This window comes from Bubalus bubalis, chromosome 3, assembly GCF_019923935.1.
Source record: "Bubalus bubalis isolate 160015118507 breed Murrah chromosome 3, NDDB_SH_1, whole genome shotgun sequence".
In the NCBI taxonomy this organism is placed as follows: Eukaryota; Metazoa; Chordata; class Mammalia; order Artiodactyla; family Bovidae; genus Bubalus; species Bubalus bubalis.
The window spans coordinates 127720222-127739661 of record NC_059159.1 but is presented as its reverse complement, the minus strand read 5'-3'; the positions used below and the strand labels follow the sequence as shown (position 1 = coordinate 127739661).

Below are 19440 nucleotides of genomic sequence, written 5' to 3'. Positions count from 1 at the left end.
TCACTTTCTCTCTCTCTCTGTCTTTCTCTATGTAGCACAGGGGTCCCCAACCTCTGGGATCTAATGCTTGATGATCTGAGGTGGAGTTGATCATCCCCACCAGGTTTGTGGAAAAACTGTCTTATACAAAACCAGTCCCTGGTGCCAAAAAAGGCTGGGACCACTGATCTAGCATATTGAGGTATTTCACATGGAGAATTTGCAGAAAGCACTCCAGAATATCTTGAATTTGTAGTAGATGTCATCCGTCTATGTGACACAAGACTGTTCTTAGTAAAAATTAGCCATTCTAATTTAAAAATAAAATGCAGGCATTTATATTCATTGTCTCCTTCTCTCCATTATAAATCTCATCCTTTGTTTTTCTTCAGTGTGATTTCAAGTCAGCCCACTTCTGATGAAAGGACAGTCTGTTTCCCAGGCAACATGATTGTCAAAGGATAGATGGAGACCAGAAAATAGATTTTGGACTTTTGATTTGTGCAACTATAGATATGATGCTAATTCTACCACACCCTTCCAATCCCTCTAAAGGCCTCAATCTTGGGGGTGATGCCATGATTGTAATGCTAGTGTTGAAATATTGATAACTAATGGTTGTTGTGTTATTACTGATTGACCCTATGGTGCCAAGCGTTTAGATACGTTAAATCCCTGCATTCTCACCATAACACCTATTAGTGTCATTTTAAAGACGAACACCCTGAGGCTTCAGGAGAACAAGTGGGCTGCTTATCAAAGGCAGACCTGGAAATATGCAAGGGAGAGGAGTCCTCTCACACACCACCTCATAAGTCAAATAATTTATTCTAATAACAGAGGATAATGACCATAGCACTACATACAACATAGCAAAGGGTAGAATCGTGTCTTTTCTTATAAAGGGTGAATCAGTTCAGTTCAGTTCAGTTGCTCAGTCATGTCCAACTCCTTGCGACCCCATGAATCGCAGCACGCCAGGCCTCCCTGTCCATCACCAACTCCTGGAGTTCACCCAAACTCATGCGCATCAGGTCGGTGATGCCATCCAGCCATCTTATCCTCGGTCGTAAAGGGTGAATACAGACATTCATTTTTTCCTTTTCCTTTATTGCTCCTACTTTTCCTCTGTTTCTATGACCCACTTCCCTAGCCCTGCCCCAGAAACACACATGCACTAGAATCTACACCTTTGGTACATTTCTCCAGTTCTTCAGAACTATCTTGAGATAACTATTAGGAAAAATTATCTATAACCTGGAAATAGGATACAAGATGCTTTTTCAATATCATTTAATGAAATTTAAGTTTCAATTTGGTACACATTTGGGTACTTGATACAACATTTAAAGTGAAAAAAATTTGCAGCCTGTCTTACTTTCCATCTACTTCAACTACATAAAAGATTCCCTTTCAAATGTTGCTAAAGTAAGAAGCAAGCATCTCGAGAAATTCACCTTTGGTTTGCTTCTGAAAAATGGCACATTACACTGTAAAACCTTTAAAAATAGTGCAATAAAATATTTATGTGTTGTGTCAGTGCCAGCTTACAAAATATTCAATACCTGACATATATATGTGGGGGGCGGGGAAGGACAGTGTGTACCCACATGAACAACACTAAAAAGCTATCTCTTTTAGTTCATATTACATGTAAATTATGTGTGCATGCTAGGTTGCCTCAGTCATGTCTGACTCTTTGCAACCCTATGGACTGAAGCCTGCCAGGCTCCTGTGTTCATAGGATTCTCCAGGCAAGAATACTGGAGTGGGTTGTCATTTCCTCCACCAGCGGATCTTCCTGACCCAGGAATTGAACCCACGTCACCTGTGGCTCCTGCATTGCAGGCAGATAGTTTACCGCTGAGCCAAGATTTAAGCAGTTGACTGAATCTGAATTGACACTGTGGACTCTGTTCATTTACATGCTAATCGTCATATATATGTTTTTATTTATATAAAAAAAGGAAAATTTAGTCTTCATTCCTAGCTTTTCAGTCCCAAACTGATAACCAGAGATCAGACAAGACAGGCCTTCCACATGAAACATTCAAGGAATGACATGCCATAAGTCTACCTAGGTTTAAATTTTATCAGTTTTAAATGTAAAGCAGTCCCCAAAGTTAAAAAATAACACGACTCAGAAGTGAGTCTAGAAATAAACAGGTTCTTCTCAAGAAACTATAGAACATTCACCCATTTAGAAGCAGCCTCACCAAAAACAAGTAGGAACAAAGGAAGCAATGGCTCAGACATAAGAAAGAAAAGTAACTTATAATATTTTGAAAATCAATGTGTATACAGGTTTAAAAAACAGTTCAAAGAAATCTATTTTCTTAAGATTCCTTAGGATAGTCTAATGCCTTCCAGTAATTCAAGTTTACTTCTAGGTTCTAACTCAAACTTACAAATAAATATTTTTTCTTTCATTAATTTTTTATTAAAGTATAGTTGGTTTACAATGTTGTGTTAGCTTCAAGTGTGCAGCAAAGTGATTCATATATACACACGTGTATATACATATATATGTATAAATATACATATTCATTTTCATATTCTTTTCCCTTATAGGTTATTACAAAATACTGAGTAAACTTCCCTGTGCTATAACAGTAGGTCCTTAATGGTTATCCATTTTTTATTAATAGTAGTGAATATCCATCAATCCTAAACTCCTAATTTATCCCTTTGGTAACCACAAGTTTATGATCATTTATTTTTAAACTTTTTGATAATTATGCTACATCATATTGACTGACACACCAACAGCCTGGAGTTACCTATTTCAAAGGAAAAAGCAATCTAGTTCTCTCTAGTAGGATTATGACCATCTTATGTATTCAACCATTCATTTATTTTAAAGATTACCCATCGTAGGTTTACATGCAAGAAGATATAGTCACAACAAATACCTATGCGTTATCTCAGGGAGGACGTTTATTACCTGCTGTGATGTCCCTGGCTGGATGTCCAGGCTGGGAGAGACGCAGCTTGAGTTTTCCATCACTAAGAACAAGGATGAGAGCTCCTGACTTGTGCTGAAACTGACTGGTCAGCAACAGTCCTGCTCTGTTCCATGTTCGAAATTGGAAGATCACAGACACTTTGTCCTCTCTGGAAGTGCCTGGCAGCACCAAGTAACTCCTGGAGCTCAGAAAAGTCATGGGGACAGTTTGTGTGTGTGAGCAGGAGAAGGACACATTTCCCTGTGAACACAGTGAAACAGACTTTAGGAAAGCACAGTTGGAATGCTTCCATTTCACAGACAACAGATTTTCCAAGACTTACTGAATTTCTTATCAACAATTCAGCAATCTAGGATTTTTAAAATGAGGCTTCCCCATCAAACTTAAATCCAGATTTACCTTATAGGTCCCTTAAAGCACTGTTCAAGGACTTCCCTGGTAGCCCAGTAGTTAAGAATTTGCCTGTCAATGCAGGGCACGTGGGTTCGACTCTTGGTCCAGGAACTAGAATCCCACATCCCGCGGGGCAACTAAGCCCATGCACCACAACTGTAATCTGTGAGCCCTAGAGCCACGCTCTGCAACAAGAGGCACCACCACAGTGAGAAGCCCATGCAATGCAGTTAGAGAATCGTCCCTACTCACCGCAACTAGAGAAAGCCCGTGCATGCACAGCAACGAAAGGGCAATGAAGACCCAATGCAGCCAAAAATATATAAACATAAAAATGAAAAGAAAAAGTGCTGTTCAGCTGGGCAAACCTATTTATGAGTTTCTGAGGAACTGTCTATCTCCATTACTAAGCATTTGCAAAGGAATCATGAGCCAAATCTTTCCCAGACTTAATGCTGGGTGTCCAAACTATGGTACGTTCTCACACGTACCAGAGAGCTGGACCATACAGAAGGCTGAGCATCAAAGAATTGATGCTTTTGAATAGGGCTTGAGAAGACTCTAAAAAGTCCCTTGGACAGCAAGGAGATCAAACCAGTCAATCCTAAAGGAAATCAACCCTGAATATTCATTGGAAGGACTGATGATCAAACACCTATACTTTGGCCCCCTGATGTGAAGAGCCAACTCATTGGAAAAGACCCTGATGCTGAGGGCAGGAGGAGAAGTGGGCACAGAGGATGGGAAATGGCTGGATGGCCTTATAGACTCAATGGACATGAATCTGAGCAAACTGTGGGAGATAGTGAAGGACAGGGAAGCCTGGCATGCTGCAGTCCATGGGGTCCTAAAGAGACTCAACTGAGTGACTGAACAACAATAGCAACAATGCTGGGTGTGGGATACAACATAAAAGAGACAATTTTCCTCTCTTGAGGTGCTAGATGTTTTTCTCCAATGTGAAGGCTAGCACAAAGGATAACTTACTCCAAGAACTTTTTTGTACTTGTCTTGATTATGTAAATGTGATTATAAGTGATGTGCTTTTGCATGTCTGAAGAAAAGAATGTGGCCAGGCTGGTCCTGCCATAGGTAGGCTGATCTCTTCTCTGAAGTTCTTACAAACCAAATCACCCAAGGCTGTCACCCAGCCTAAAATCTGATCTGTCTAGCAGGCTGTTTTTATTTGTATATAATTCTGTTTTTAAAGGTATTTTTAATCCTTATGATATGTCTACTGCTCCAAGAACACACTATTTTTAATCATAGTGCTTGGATGGGACAGGCTCAATATAATTCCAATTAAACCCTCTAAAAGAATTTTGTCTGAAATTAAAAACTTTTCTATAGATTTCAGATAGCAGAATACATACCCAAACATTACTCTTCCTCTCCAAAAAAAATAATGCAAATAAAAAACCAGTGAGACAGAACTTAACAGATAGCAAAGCATACTATGAACTTACTGTAAGCAGATCAGTGTGTTATTGATATAGGAATAGACATAGCAATGGGACAGAATAAGGAACTCACAAAAACATCTGAGAATATATTAGTTATATATTAATATATAATATATAGCTATAATACATAAATAATATACAATATACATTATATAGTTACATATTAATAAAGCTAGCATGTATGTGTGCTCAGTCATGTCCAATTCTTCTCAACCCCATGAACTTAGCTGGCCAGGCTCCTCTTTCCACGCGATTTTGTTAGGCGAGAATACTGGAGTGTATTGCCATTTCCCCCTACGAGGGTATCTTCCCATCCCAGCTATCGAGCCTTCATCCCCTACATTTCCTGCATTGGCAGGTGGATTCTTTACCAATGAGCCACCTGGTAAAACTTAGTATGTAAGGAAATTCAGCTATGTGGAATAAAGGGTTAGTTATTAAATAGTGTAGGACCAAATGGATATCTATCAGGTAGAATACAAAAATTAATCCTATATCACATAAAGAATAAATATCAAAGATTTAGTTTTTTTTATTTAAAAACTAAATAAAACCAATTAAAAGTTCTTACAGGAAAACCCATGAGACCATGTATAGATTATAGGGTTTTAGAGACACTCCAAAGCTATAAAGAAATATACAGACCTAATGACCACATATAAGTGAAAATATTTATAAACTCAACATATTATGTAATATTTAATATAAGATTGATAAATCTGAAACAATATATGGACCATGAATGACAGAGGGTTATCTATCAAATATAAAACTGTCTTGTAAATTGACCAAAAATTAAAGAAATAAAATAAAAATTAGGCAAAAGAATAAGAGTGAACAATGATCAGAAAAACAAGTCCAAATGGACAAAAAAACAGGTGAGAAGATTATTTAATTCACCAGTAGTCCCATAAACACAAAGTAACAAAGAGATATTAGTTCATGTTCCTTGAGCTGGCAGGGTTATATGAGGGTTGTCTGAGATGTGCTAGAAGGCTCTAACATACATTGCTGGTGGAAAATGTCATGTTATTGCTTTTTGGAAAGCAATCCAACAACGTTTATTAAAATGTAAAACTGTATAAAACTTGTGACCAAGAAATTCTACTTCTGGAATTTTATCCCATCAAAAGGGAAGCCCCTGTACTGAGCACACATGTGCACTGTCAGCTTATAGTGGTAAAAAAGTTGAGATAAAGCAATGCCCTGAGTAGGAAATGACTAGATAAATAATGGTACGTTTTCCTAATGGATAGTGATGTAGACATTCTAATGTAGAACTATTCCTGATAATGGAAAAGAATTCGTACAAGGTATCGTTGAATCAAAAAATCTAGATGGAGAAAAACTTTTATAAAATGATTTTTTTGTAAACAATGTCAAATGTGGAAGCATACAGATTCATAAATACATGTGTGAGTATGAGTCTATCTATCTATAGAGGATTCCATTACTATGGACCAAACAAGGAAGGACAAATATTAGCTTAGTAACATCCCAGCTTGACAGAGGGACTGTAGCCATGTGGAGAATATGGAGAAAGAAGGAAGAAACCAACTGAAAAGAAAAACACTGCATTAAAATGCCTTAATATGATTGCACTTTAACATTTTTGTGAAACTATTCATCTATTTCCACAAACACATGAAAACGAAACCACACATAAACTGAAAAAGTACAGTAGGCTTTCTGTATATCCAGGTTCTGCATCCTCATATACAACCAACCAACCAGGAAAATATTTAGAAAGAAAAATTTCAGAAAGTTCCAAAGAGCAAAACTTGAACTTGACCAGCACCAGCAACTACTCACATAACAATTGCATTGTATTTACAACTATTTACATATCATTTACATCGTGTTAGGTACTATACATAATCTAGAGTCGATTTAAAGTATATGGGAGGATATGACTAGGTTATATGCAAATACTGTGCCATTTTATACAAGGGAGCATCCATTGCTCCAATTCGGGGGTCCTGGAACCAATTCCCCAAGGATATCTAAGGATAACGATTCATGTGATTTGTACCTTCCCTGCCTTCAGAAGAGGTATATTTTAAAGCTGACTCAATCAAACTGCAGTTCCCTTTTCTCTTGAACTTGCGTATAGACTTTCTTACCATGATGAGGACCTGTGGCTTGTGTTTCTTGGACAAATCAATGATATCCACTCCGTTATAATAGAGATTTTCAAAACAGCCATGAAAGTTTTTATGTGGGAATGCCACTGATTTTCCATGTCCAGGAATCCCTCCGAAGCTGATCTTAGAAAGAAAAAAATGACATAAATAACATTGTTTAATGATTTTCTGATTATCTGACTAAACATGTATGATTATCAGGTATAATGGTAATTGTCTCAAATCTGCTTGGCATTATTTTATATTATTATGCTAATTTCAAAGGATATTTTATATGTATTTACCAATGCTTTATTTATTAGATTGAGATAAATATATTAAATATCCTTCTTATAATTTGCTGCTACTCATATAGTTCTGTTATTTTTGTTGATGGGGAATATTGCATCTTTATGCTCACCGTAAATTTCAATTTTTGTGACAAGGCAGCCTACTGTGATGATATTCGACTTTATAAACTAGACTGTGAGATCCTGCTCTTTGCCACAACTCTGATAGATGAGAATTACAAAGCCACTAATATCATTCAAGACCAGAATCTCCAGCTGGTCTCTGCTGCTGAGGCCACTCATACCAAGTGAATGTTGAAACCTGGTTTGCTGACAGATGTGCTCAGCAGAACTGGCAGAACAAACAATGCATTTCAGTGTATATTAGACACACATGGACAACATACTGCTAATATCGTCAGGTGTTTAAAAACCCCAAGAAACAGTATTCTGAGATCTGTGCATTTGGCTTTCTTGTTACTTAAAAAATTCAGATTGGAATATATGTGGATTACTTCTCTAAATTATCCTAGGTAGCTAATTCTGTTTAGGATTGCCCTAAAACAAAGAAATCTCCAAGGTAATATTCACAGCCAAACACCAGATGGAATACAGAAGAACTGTGTGAACAAATGCATTTAAAAATATTCTTTGTTGAACTGGTAGGTCTTCATGTATGGATTTCCTAAATTTAACAAGTATTTACTCTCATGTGAAGACTAACATCTGTAAGGAATAAAATGTCTCAATAGCTTGAGCATGTATCGTCCAGTGTGAAGTTACCACACATAGGAAATATTTTATGAGAATTCTGAATTATTAGGAAAGGGAACTTTTCAATGTAGTAGTATTTTCTCTAGAAGATTACGCTGCAATCAAATGATAAAATCTGTAATACTTAAAAGGTCATTTCACACCTTATAATCGAGATCCACATAGTTGGACCCTCCTTTTGCCCGAAAATGATGAGTGTGCGTGTCCACAGTGAAGTTGACATCTGTATTGAGGAGCTCAATGAGAACAGAATGCCAGTGTTCATCATCCAGCAAACTGCCCAGCATGAGAGCATCAGGTGAGGGCAAGTGAGTATGACCTGAGAAGAAAGGAAGTGTAAATGCACCATTCCATCTAGCTCAATACCATGATTTCTATCAATGTTTTCAGGTTTAGCATTTTTCACATCAGTTACACTTTCCTTACATTCTTTTATCCCAAGAACTGGCAAGCTGCTTTTATCTTAATCTTAAATACAATCTTCTTTGATATTGAGTAACATCTTCTATCTAACTTGTTTTATTATTATTATGTACTGAATTTTCATTCTTCTTGAAAATATTTTCTTCCTAGGTCCTCATTCATAGGACTACTTCAAAAGTTTCTGATAAGCCACCCTTGCCATCATATTATCGGGTTATTTATTGAGCATCTACTACTGATCTTACATGATTATCAAGAAATAAAACTTTTTACATAAAAGCATACTGAAGATCACACATGCTGTTCTTAGTATAGCTCAACTGTAGGTGACCATGTGTCCATTTGCCTGGACAGTTCTGGTCTTCAGAATAATTATTTATAGGGTCTGCTTTCTTTCACAAAAGTGTTCTTTTTTGTTGTATGTTTGTTTTGTTTTTTAAAGAAAGGCAGACTGCCACATGGAATGCCTTGTTTGGATGTGTCTGGAGTCTTGGAAGCTTGACGACCCTACGTTCTCCTGCAGATGGACCTTGAGAGCTTATTTTGAGGTTCTAGCAGAGAAGCAAAGCTATGCATATACCCTTGGCCAAAGAACGGCCCTCCTCTAGAGGAGAAGGTGGTCCTCTTCAACCAAGTGCACAGCTTTGGGAGGAACGTGTTCCTCCATGTGCGGGAGGAACACACATGGAGCTGTGAGGGAGGAAGGGAACACCTTTCTAGCCAAGCCAGATCACCCTCACATCCAAAAGTACTCTGGTTTTAAATTAACTACTTAATTGTGAAGAAAAATTCATCACAAAAGATACTTTCATCTAAATAGTATTTCCCGAAACACCTTTTTTTTTTTTTTTTTTTTTACCTGAAGTAAGAAATAAGATGAGTTTTCCTTTAACTAACTCCAGAGTGATGTGTTTGTCATTTTGTCCTTCTCTGTGGAGTAGAATCCCATTGTTCTCTCTGGTTTTAAATTTCAGAGAAATAACTTCTTTGATTGGATTCATGGATTTATGATTAAATGTGTACAGCAAAGAACTCTTCCCATCAAAATGAACCATCTCGGATCCTACAATGGAAGACATTAATGTGGTCTAATTATAATATAGTCTTATTAGTGCATTGAAATGTGTAAGTCAGCACACACATATACATACATAGCATATCTCTGGCTTGTTTAGAGTATCTAACATATTTGACATATCTAAACTCGACTGTTTGCCTTTTCTCACATCTTCCCCAAAATGTATCAGCTAGAAATGTTGGTTAATTTCAATTTCTCCTATCTTTTACTGGCCTATTTCCATCCTGTAAATAACAAAGATCAGGAAAAAAAGTTAAAGTCAATTTCCCCTGAATAAAATCTCCTTGTACATTTAATAATCATTCAACATTTCTGTTTTTCTGAAAAGCTATACTAGTTCTCACAGACTGATAAGAAATTAATAATAGTGTCATTCAATGTAAAGGGCTTAATTATTTCTGAACCAGAAACTGACTTTTAACAATTCTCACATAAGCAGTCACTTTAATATATTTTTGTCTGGCCATAAAAGACACACATAAAGATACCAGATATACTAAATACTACTGCAGACCATATTAAAGGGTTCTCACTAAACAGGGATGTATTTTTATTCCAACATTTTGGTTCCGTGACAGCACAAAAGGGCACGGCTATTTTGTGTTGTACCTTAAGCACACTAGGAAGATTGTTTTGCCACGTACTCTGTGTCTAATGTGTACATGGACATGCATTTCATTCAGGTTAACTATTTCCAGGGCTTCCCTTGTGGCTCAGCTGGAAAAGAATCTGCCTTCATTGTAGGAGATGTGGGTTCAATCCCTGGGTTGGGAAGATCCCCTAGAGAAGGGAGAGGCTACCCACTCCAGTATTCTGGCCTGGAGAATTCCTGGACTGTATAGCACATGGGGTCGCAAAGAATCCAACATTACTGAGCAACTTTCATTTCTTTCAATCTGTGGGCTTCTCTGGTGGCTCAAACAGTAAAGCATTTGCCTACAATGTGGGAGACCCAGGTTCGATCCCTGGGTCAGGAAGATCCCCTGGAGAAGGAAATGGCAACCCATTCCAGTACTCTTGCCTGGAAAATTCCATAGATGGAGGAGCCTAGTGGGCTACAGTCCATGGGGTCGCAAAGGGTCGGACATGACTGAGCGACTTCACTTCACTTTGACTATTTCCAGAAAACCCTTTATATTCACAACTTAAAAAGAATCATCCATTTTATGCAGGTACCTTTTGAAAAATGCAGAAGTTTGATTCATGTCAGTCAGTCCAGTTCAGTCGCTCAGTCGACAGAACTGAACCGACTTTTTGCAATCCCATGGACTGCACCATGCCAGGCTTCATTGTCCATCACCAACTCCCAGAGATTATTCAAAACTCATGTCCATCGATTCGGGGATGCCATCCAACTATCTTACCCTCTGTCATCCCCTTCTCCTCCCACCTTCAATCTTTCCCAGCATCAGGGTCTTTTCAGATGAGTCAGTTCTTCGTATCAGGTGGCCAAAGTATTGGAGTTTCAGCTTCAGCATCAGTCCTTCCAATGAGTATTCAGGACTGATTTCATTTAGGATGGACTGGTTGGATCTCCTTGCAGTCCAAGGGACTCTCAAGAGTCTTCTCCAACACAATTCAAAGCATCAATTCATCGGCGCTCAGCTTTCTTTATAGTCCAACTCTCACATCCATACATGACTACTGGAAAAAAAAAAGCCTTGACTAGACAGACCTTTGTTGGACAAGTAATGTCTCTGCTTTTTAATACTATATCTAGGTTGGTCATAGCTTTTCTTCCAAGGAGCAAGTGTCTTTTAATTTCATGGCTGCAGTCACCATCTGCAGTGATTTTGGAGCCCCAAATAATAAAGGCTCTCACCATTTCCATTGTTTCCCCAACTATTTGTCATGAAGTTATGGGACCAGATGCCATGATCTTAGTTTTCTGAATGTTGAGTTTTTAGCCAACTATTTCACTCTCCTCTTTCACTTTCATCAAGAGGCTCTTTAGTTCTTCGCTTTCTGCCATAAGGGTGGTGTCATCTGCATATCTGAGGTTATTGATATTTCTCCCGGCAGTCTTGATTCCAGCTTGTGCTTTATCCAGTCTGACATTTCGTATGATGTTCTGAATATAAGTTAAATAAGCAGGGTGAAAACATACAGCCTTAACGTACTCCTATCCCAATTTGAAACCATATCCAGTTCTAATTGTTGCTTCCTGACCTGCATGCAGATTTCTCTGGAGGCAGGTCAGGTGGTCTGGTATTCCCATCTCTTTCAGAATTTTCCAGTTTGTTGTGATCCACACAGTCAAAGGCTTTGGCATAGTTAATAAAGCAGAAGTAGCTGTTTTTCTGGAACTCTCTTGCTTTTTCAATGATTCAGTAGATGTTGGCAATTTGATCTCTGGTTCCTCTGCCTTTTCTAAATCCAGTTTGAACATCTGGAAATTCACAGTTCAAGTACTGTTGAAGCCTGGCTTGGAGAATTTTGAGCATTACTTTACTAGCATGTGAGATGAGTGCAATTGTGCGGTAGTTTGAGCATTCTTTGGCATTGTCTTTCTTTGGGATTGGAATGAAAACTGACCTTTTCCAGTCCTGTGGCCACTGCTGAGTTTTCCAAATGTGCTGGCATATTGAGTGCAACACTTTCACAGCATCATCTTTTAGGATTTGAAATAGCTCTACTGGAATCACCTCCACTAGCTTTGTTCATAGTGATGCTTTCTAAGGCCCACTTGGCTTCACATTCCAGGATGTCTGGCTATTAGGTGAGTGATCACACCATTGTGGTTGTCTGGGTCATGAAGATCTTTCTTGTATAGTTCTTCTGTGTATTCTTGCCACCTCTTCTCTTAGATTCACATATAAAATGTAAAATATATAAACTCTTAACTCTGTCTCTAAGCCATATAATCAAATAATTGTTCTTTGTTGCATAATTAAATAAACATGATTAATAAAAACATAACTCTGTTAAATTCAAATGTGTCCCTTAGAGTATTAGATAATAATAAACTAATGAAAACTTGACAGTAAAGAATTTAAATGCTCTTACATTTTTGCAGTACAGTTTATGTGTCACTGAAAGGCAATGCTTATTTTTGCAGTCAATAAATTTTTTTTCTGTAAGTGATTTTCCCAGGATTATTTTGATTGAATTTTTTTTTTCCTCATTCCCTCTTGCTGTATTGCTTTGTAATAGTAATACTCATATTCTAGGGATCAGAATCTCTTGGAGTGTTTGTTAAACACAGACTGCTGGGTCCCATCTCAGGGTTTCTGACTGACCAGGTGTGTGTGTGTGTGTGAGGGGGGCGGCCCTGAGTATCTGGGTTTCTAAAAAGTCCCCTGTGATATTGATGCTGCTGATCTATGCCTATATTTTAAGAACCACTGCTCCAAATCACCTAAATTATATTTCCCAGAATATTCTCCTCAGGCAAAATGGAGTCATGAAAAATGTATTATGTGATACAAACACAAAAACATGGCTTAAAAAAAATTCTTTTATCCTAATGTTTGACTCTCTTTCTAATGTGATCACTAACACTAGTTTCTAGAACAATTAACCACATGTGAGTCATCAAATTATATTTTATGAGGCAGATTCAACATGTATTTTGACAGATTTTTTAAGCCTAAAGTGACTAAATTATAATACAGATATGTAACCACTTAAAAATCATGTATCTTGTTACAGTTTAACTAAAATCTTAAATGATAATAACTTGAGCTCAATTGAAGAGGTTACTATAGAGATAAAATTCAAAAATTGCTTTTAGAAATCTAGACTTTTAAACTTCCCTTCATCTGAAACCATCCACATCACGCTGCAGCCTGTTATTGTACAGTCCCATGAGCTAATTTTTCAAGATTTATTTAAAAAGAATCAAGCTTGAAAACAAAGAAGAGTTGGCAGAGAGTATAAGAACCTACAAAGCCAAAAAACATTTGCTGGCTGATCCTTTACAGAAGTTTGCCATCCCCACTCAGCAGAACCACTTAGCGATTATTCCTGGACCTGGCTCCTGATGGTCAACCAGTAAGAATGAACTCCCAACCAGACATTTTGTGACTTTTCTATGATTGAAAAATCAAAAATCCTATTTTATATAGGAAATCACAAATGTCATTATTTTTATTGACTTTCCTATTACATAATTCAATATACTCTGACTATTTTCGAATATATATTTTATGAGGTAAAGAATAGGTCAATATTTCTTCTCCTGGCTATATATTTCTGCATATAATATAAAAGACTGGTTTCTATACACAGTCTTCCATAGCTTCAAATTCTACTTTGGCAAGGATTTTGCTTTGGTATAACGAAATTTTCTTATTAAAAAAAACACTTCTTTCCATCTTCCCTATCCCCCAACCTCAAACTAATTTCCATCCATTCCACAAGCACAGCTTTATTTTCAGTTGATATTGATGCAAGTATTACAAACTCTGCTGGATGCTGGGACAAGACAGGAGAGGACAGATATGGCCCAGCCCTCCTGGAACTAACAGCTCTTCCCTCACTTTCTCATTTCTACTATCAGGAAAAACAGATCGCACCTGTAATATCCAATGTCTTACTGTGAGTTGCTAGGAAACTACAGTGACAAGGAAATCTTTTAGAGCTCAGGATGGAGATAGGAGAAACAAAGACTTCTCTGGTGAAAGTGTTTGGAAAGAAAGAATGCAAAGAATCAAGATCATCTAGGTATCAAACTATCACACAATAAATACTCTTCATACAAAATTTACACATAGGCATTGGAAAGTTGCCAACCATGGTTCAAAAACTGGGCTGCAGTGTTAACCAAGAAGCCCTCCAGGTAAGCCCACACAACAAATAAGAATACACATGATCACATAGAATATTTAGATTGGAAACTCAGTTATAATAAGCCTCATTGAACAGAATCTATTTTATAAAATATCATTCACTACCAAGTGTTCATAAACTAATCTGGATATTTGAAAACAAATTGGCAAGTCAATATATATGTATATTTTAAATTTTAGCACTAAATACTGAAACATGATTTGTAAAAGCTAAATGTAAAAATTTTAAAGATAGTCATATTTTGGGATAGAGAGCATTTTGTTCAGTAAGTCAGCAGCAATGAGCTCTCCCAATATGAATGGGGGAGAACCCTTGGTGATCCTCCTTGAGTTTAATCTCCACTAAGTAGAGGCTGTCTTTAGCTTCAAATCATCAATCATGCCATGACCTGCAGAAGCCAACTTTCACATCTCAGGGCTTACTGGTAATGAATGCTAAGATGAACTTGTTTCCACCAGTCCCCTAAGCATAAAATTTTTGCCATTGTACTCCTATAAGAGCAAATCAAATGTTATATGCCCACAACTAATACAAATAATCCACTATATTTATTTGAATGAAAACACCAAAATAGTGCATTAAATTATCAATTGGCATCATACTTAACTTTTACAAGAAATCCTCATATTTATAAAATGCTTTTGTATGCAATTCAATTATTTAAACAATTGGGGTACTTGACACAGAAGTCACTCATTATGTGTTGAAATAGAAAACAATAGTTTCCTCTATTGTAAGAGTACAGAACCTACATTCCAAAAAGAGTAGGGGAAATGTAATATTTAGCTGAAAATAGGAAGTAGTTTTCCAATGTCACATGTTATAAACATTTGCTTTATTAACTGAGGCTATATTTTGATAAATGCATCAGTAACAATATTATTAAAGAAAACCCACACATGCTTGCCATTTTATCAGCAGGGAGAATAAGTTAGTGCTGATATATTTAGAGCCTCTGGATCTGGTCCCACAAACAGCCCTTCATAACACAGAACAGTTGCTCATAGAAAGAATCTGTGAAGTTGTCCTGTAAGGATTTGAATATTGGTTCCATAGTGGAAAACTTACTCAACCTCTCTGTGCCTCAGTTTCCTCACCTGTAAAAGGATAAAGAAGTCTCTCCCACACAACACTAATTATATTGTTACTAAAAAACTTATCTATACAGTATGTATAGCAATGTCTGAGACATGTCTAGTCCACAATGGGCATGGGCTACATCATTATTGTTAGTAGTAAGTCACTTCAGTCATGTCTGACTCTTTGCCACCCAATGGACTGTACCTCTCCTGGTTCCCCTGTCCATGGGATTCTCCAGGCAAGAATACTAGAGTGGGTTGCCATTTCCTTCTCCAGGGGCCCTTCCTGATTCAAAGATCAAACCTGCATCTCTGGCATCGCAGGCAGATTTTTTACCACTAAGGCAATAGGGAAGCCCCATCTTCTATTTATGTGAAGTGAAAGTTGCTCAGTCATGTCTGACTCTTTGAGACCCCATGGGCTATGCAGTCCATGGAATTCTCTAGGCCAGAATACTGGAGTGGGTAGCCTTTCCCTTCTCCAGGGAATCTTTATACTTGGACACAAATTGAGAATGAGAAATCCATGCCCAAATTTATTTGATCTACAAAGAATAGGCAATTCCCTTCACCTCTACTCACTCCTTAGTATCTGGGGGACAAAGATTGTGCCTTATTCACTTTATTCAGCAGGGTGGCTTGCATGGGGTAAAAGTTTTATAAACATGTATTGAACTAATACTTTCTCTAATCTAGTTTGAATATTTTCTACTTTTTCCATAATTGTAATGGATAATACAGATCAGCATTCTCTCATATGACTAAAGATCATTATTAACTTCCGGAGTTTTTATTTGTCATGGTGACTACTTATCCTTTCATCCTATGTTCCTCTATTCCTATTAATGCATTTTCGAAACTGAAATCTACTTCGAGTAGAATCAGTACTTAACAGAAGGAAGTTCCATATGCAGACTTTTCTCTCAACATTCTCCCTAAATATTACAAAATAAACATTCTTTATTTTTATAAAACATTAGGAACAGGTTTATAAACATTGACACATGGTGCTGTTGTTACAAAGAACATTTTTCACTGCAACAATCAATGTATTTTTTTAAGTAAAATAAACACAAGGTTTTAAAACAGGCAAGTACATGTTCTAGTCCCTTCTTCTCTTCCCTCTTAACCCATTTGATTTTCAATGCATGATTTGACACAGGACGGAAGTGCCACTTGGATGACTGTAGACCCCAATGGGGGTCCCCATTCTGTGCCTATCTAGTCTACATTTCTGAATTTATGAACTATGTCCCTCATTTCTTCTCCCCTCCTCTCCTCTCTTCCTTTCTTCCCTCTCTCACTCCAACAATAAACACAGTGATGAATATAAAATTTCATTACAACTGTGGGGCTAATACAACACAATATGATGAGGGAACACTTGAGAATGACACTGAATATGAACATGTGGAGTCAAAGTAAACGGCAGAAAAGAATCAAAAGATGACTAACAACCTCATTAAAGAAATGATGGTGAAACTGCAGAGAATTATCTAGATGTCTGCGGAGAAGGCAATGGCAACCCACTCCAGTACTCTTGCCTGGAAACTCCCATGGATGGAGGAGCCTGGTGGGCTACGGTCCATGGGGTCGCTAAGAGTTGGACACGACTGAGCAACTTTACTTTCACTTTTCACTTTCATGCATTGGAGAAGGAAATGGCAACCCACTCCAGTGTTCTTGCCTGGAGGATCCCAGGGACGGGGGATCCTGGTGGGCTGCAGTCTATGGGGTTGCACAGAGTCGGACATGACTGAAGCAACTGAGCAGATGTCTGGGGCTTCATAGACCTGTGTCAAGGATGTCAAGTTGGAATTGATCAGACTGTATGTAAATGTTGCTGAAAATTTATGAAATGGGATGAAAGCTCAGAGAGCAATTTTGAGTAGAATAGATAGCCTAGAACAAGTACATAAGAAATGTTAACTTTGAATGGATGGGAATGCTAGAGAGGGGAGGGGTAGGGGAAAGTGAAGAGTCCTATACTAGATCCTGGCCTTGGTGTGTAGGTCAGTAGGGACTCTAAGAAGACCTGCCACTTTCCACTTTTACTCTAGAGATGGGGGAAAGGCTTTTCAGTTAGTGAAAATATATATGCCAACCCAAGAAGCCATGAAGATATTCAGTGTTTATAGGAATAGTAAATATCATTGTAAATGGAATGTAAAAAGATGACACTAAAAAGAGATAAGCAATCTGGACATTCTCTCACTAACAACAGGGCAGAGGAAGTACACATGAAAAAAGATAATAATTATCACTTTGAGCTATAAACCAAATCAGATTAAATTACTGCCAAAAATAAAAATGCAAAGTGCTACACTTGAATCATTATTAATAATAAGAATGAAGACAAACAGAGCCACTAATATTGAGAAATATATTTTGTGTTGTTTTACAAGTGATGATTATTTCCTGTTTGCATTTTTATGCTAGGAGTCCCTTATGCCCAACAGTTCATGTTTGCTGAATTTAGGATGCACATGGGTTCCGTGACAGCTGTACAGTCAATTGGCCCTTCCAGGCACCAGACACGCAGCTTTGATCTTCCTGGTACTGACCTCTAACCCAAGAAACTGGAGTAGTATCTCTTCACCAAGAACATCAAGCTAACAGCAAATCCCCATCAAAGAGCATGTTCTGCTTTGAAGTCAGTAAACCTGAAGTTGCTTCCAGAGTAATGGGAGAAGGAGACATTAATTTCATGGGATCAAAGAGAAACTCTAAACATCAGGCATCCTAGCCATCACAGCAGTGAGCACACTGACAGACCCCAGAACCAAAAGGATGGAAGGAAATGATCAACAGAAAGAGGGAAAATAGGTTGATGGCAACCCAGCACCATCTGTGCTGAATGGTCCACGGACTCATAAACACTAGAGAGCTGAGGTGGGGTTAGGAAGCAGAGCCAGAGTAGAACATGCCATTAGGAAGGGGTATGAAACAGAGGCTGAAGGTGACGCTTGAATGTGGGATGGGTGGCTTGGGTGAGCCTCAGCTCCAGAACCACCCATTCTCTATCAGATCAGATCAGATCAGATCAGTTGCTCAGTCATGTCCGACTCTTTGTGATCCCATGAATTGCAGCATGCCAGGCCTCCCTGTCCCTCACCAACTCCCAGAGTTCACTCAGACTCACATCCATTGAGTCAGTGATGCTATCCAGCCATCTCATCCTCTGTCATCCCCTTCTCCTCCTGCCCCCAATCCCTCCCAGCATCAGGGTCTTTTCCAATGAATCAACTCTTCGCATGAGGTGGCCAAAGTACTGGAGTTTCAGCTTTAGCATCAGTCCTTCCAAAGAAATCCCAGGGCTGATCTCCTTCAGAATGGACTGGTTGCATCTCCTTACAGTCCAAGGGACTCTCAAGAGTCTTCTCCAACACCACAGTTCAAAAGCATCAATTCTTCGGCGCTCAGCCTTCGTCACAGTCGAACTCTCACATCCATACATGATCACAGGAAAAACCATAGCCTTGACTAGCCAGACCTTTGTTGGCAAAGTAATGTCTCTGCTTTTGAATATGCTATCTAGGTTGGTCATAACTTTCCTTCCAAGGAGTAAGTGTCTTTTAATTTCATGGCTGCAATCACCATCTGTAGTGATTTTGGAGCCCAGAAAAAGAAAATCTGACACTGTTTCCCCATCTATTTCCCATGAAGTGGTGGGACCAGATGCCATCATCTCCATTGTCTATGGGGGTTATCAAAGTGGAACTGACATCTCCGCTGTTCAACAACTCATGCCCACGCCCATCTCCGCACCACAGGAACACTAAATTCCTACTCCCCCAGTTTATATATGTGGTTTTGTCTAACAAGCACCATCCCTACCCCCGTCTCACTGCCCATGACCTTTATTTTGAAAACTGAATTGTTTTGAAAAAGTTTCCTTTTCCAACCCAACCCCTCTATTCCCCATGCCCCATCATCATGTTAAAATATATTTGCTTTGTATGATTTTATGACTTCTCACAAACTCCTGACAAAGAAATAAATAATCTCAAAAGCATCCTCTACATACAACTCAGTTCTCTGCAGATAAATTCATATATGACCAGTGAGGGAATAAAGAAAT

The 19440-nt window shown here is 38.1% G+C and overlaps 1 protein-coding gene across 2 annotated transcripts in view; it reads right to left on the bottom strand.

Annotated features, from left to right (window-relative positions):
- Positions 1-19440, bottom strand: part of LOC102404051 (contactin-associated protein-like 3) — a 237881-nt gene that overhangs the window by 99124 nt on the left and 119317 nt on the right. For both annotated transcript variants that reach the window (XM_006069491.4, XM_006069492.4), the window contains exons 5-8: positions 9271-9474; positions 8132-8307; positions 6925-7068; positions 2924-3185 (exon numbers count right to left, since the gene is read on the bottom strand). In XM_006069491.4, the coding sequence (XP_006069553.3) occupies positions 2924-3185; positions 6925-7068; positions 8132-8307; positions 9271-9474 (786 nt within the window). The remainder of the gene's footprint in view (positions 1-2923; positions 3186-6924; positions 7069-8131; positions 8308-9270; positions 9475-19440) is intronic.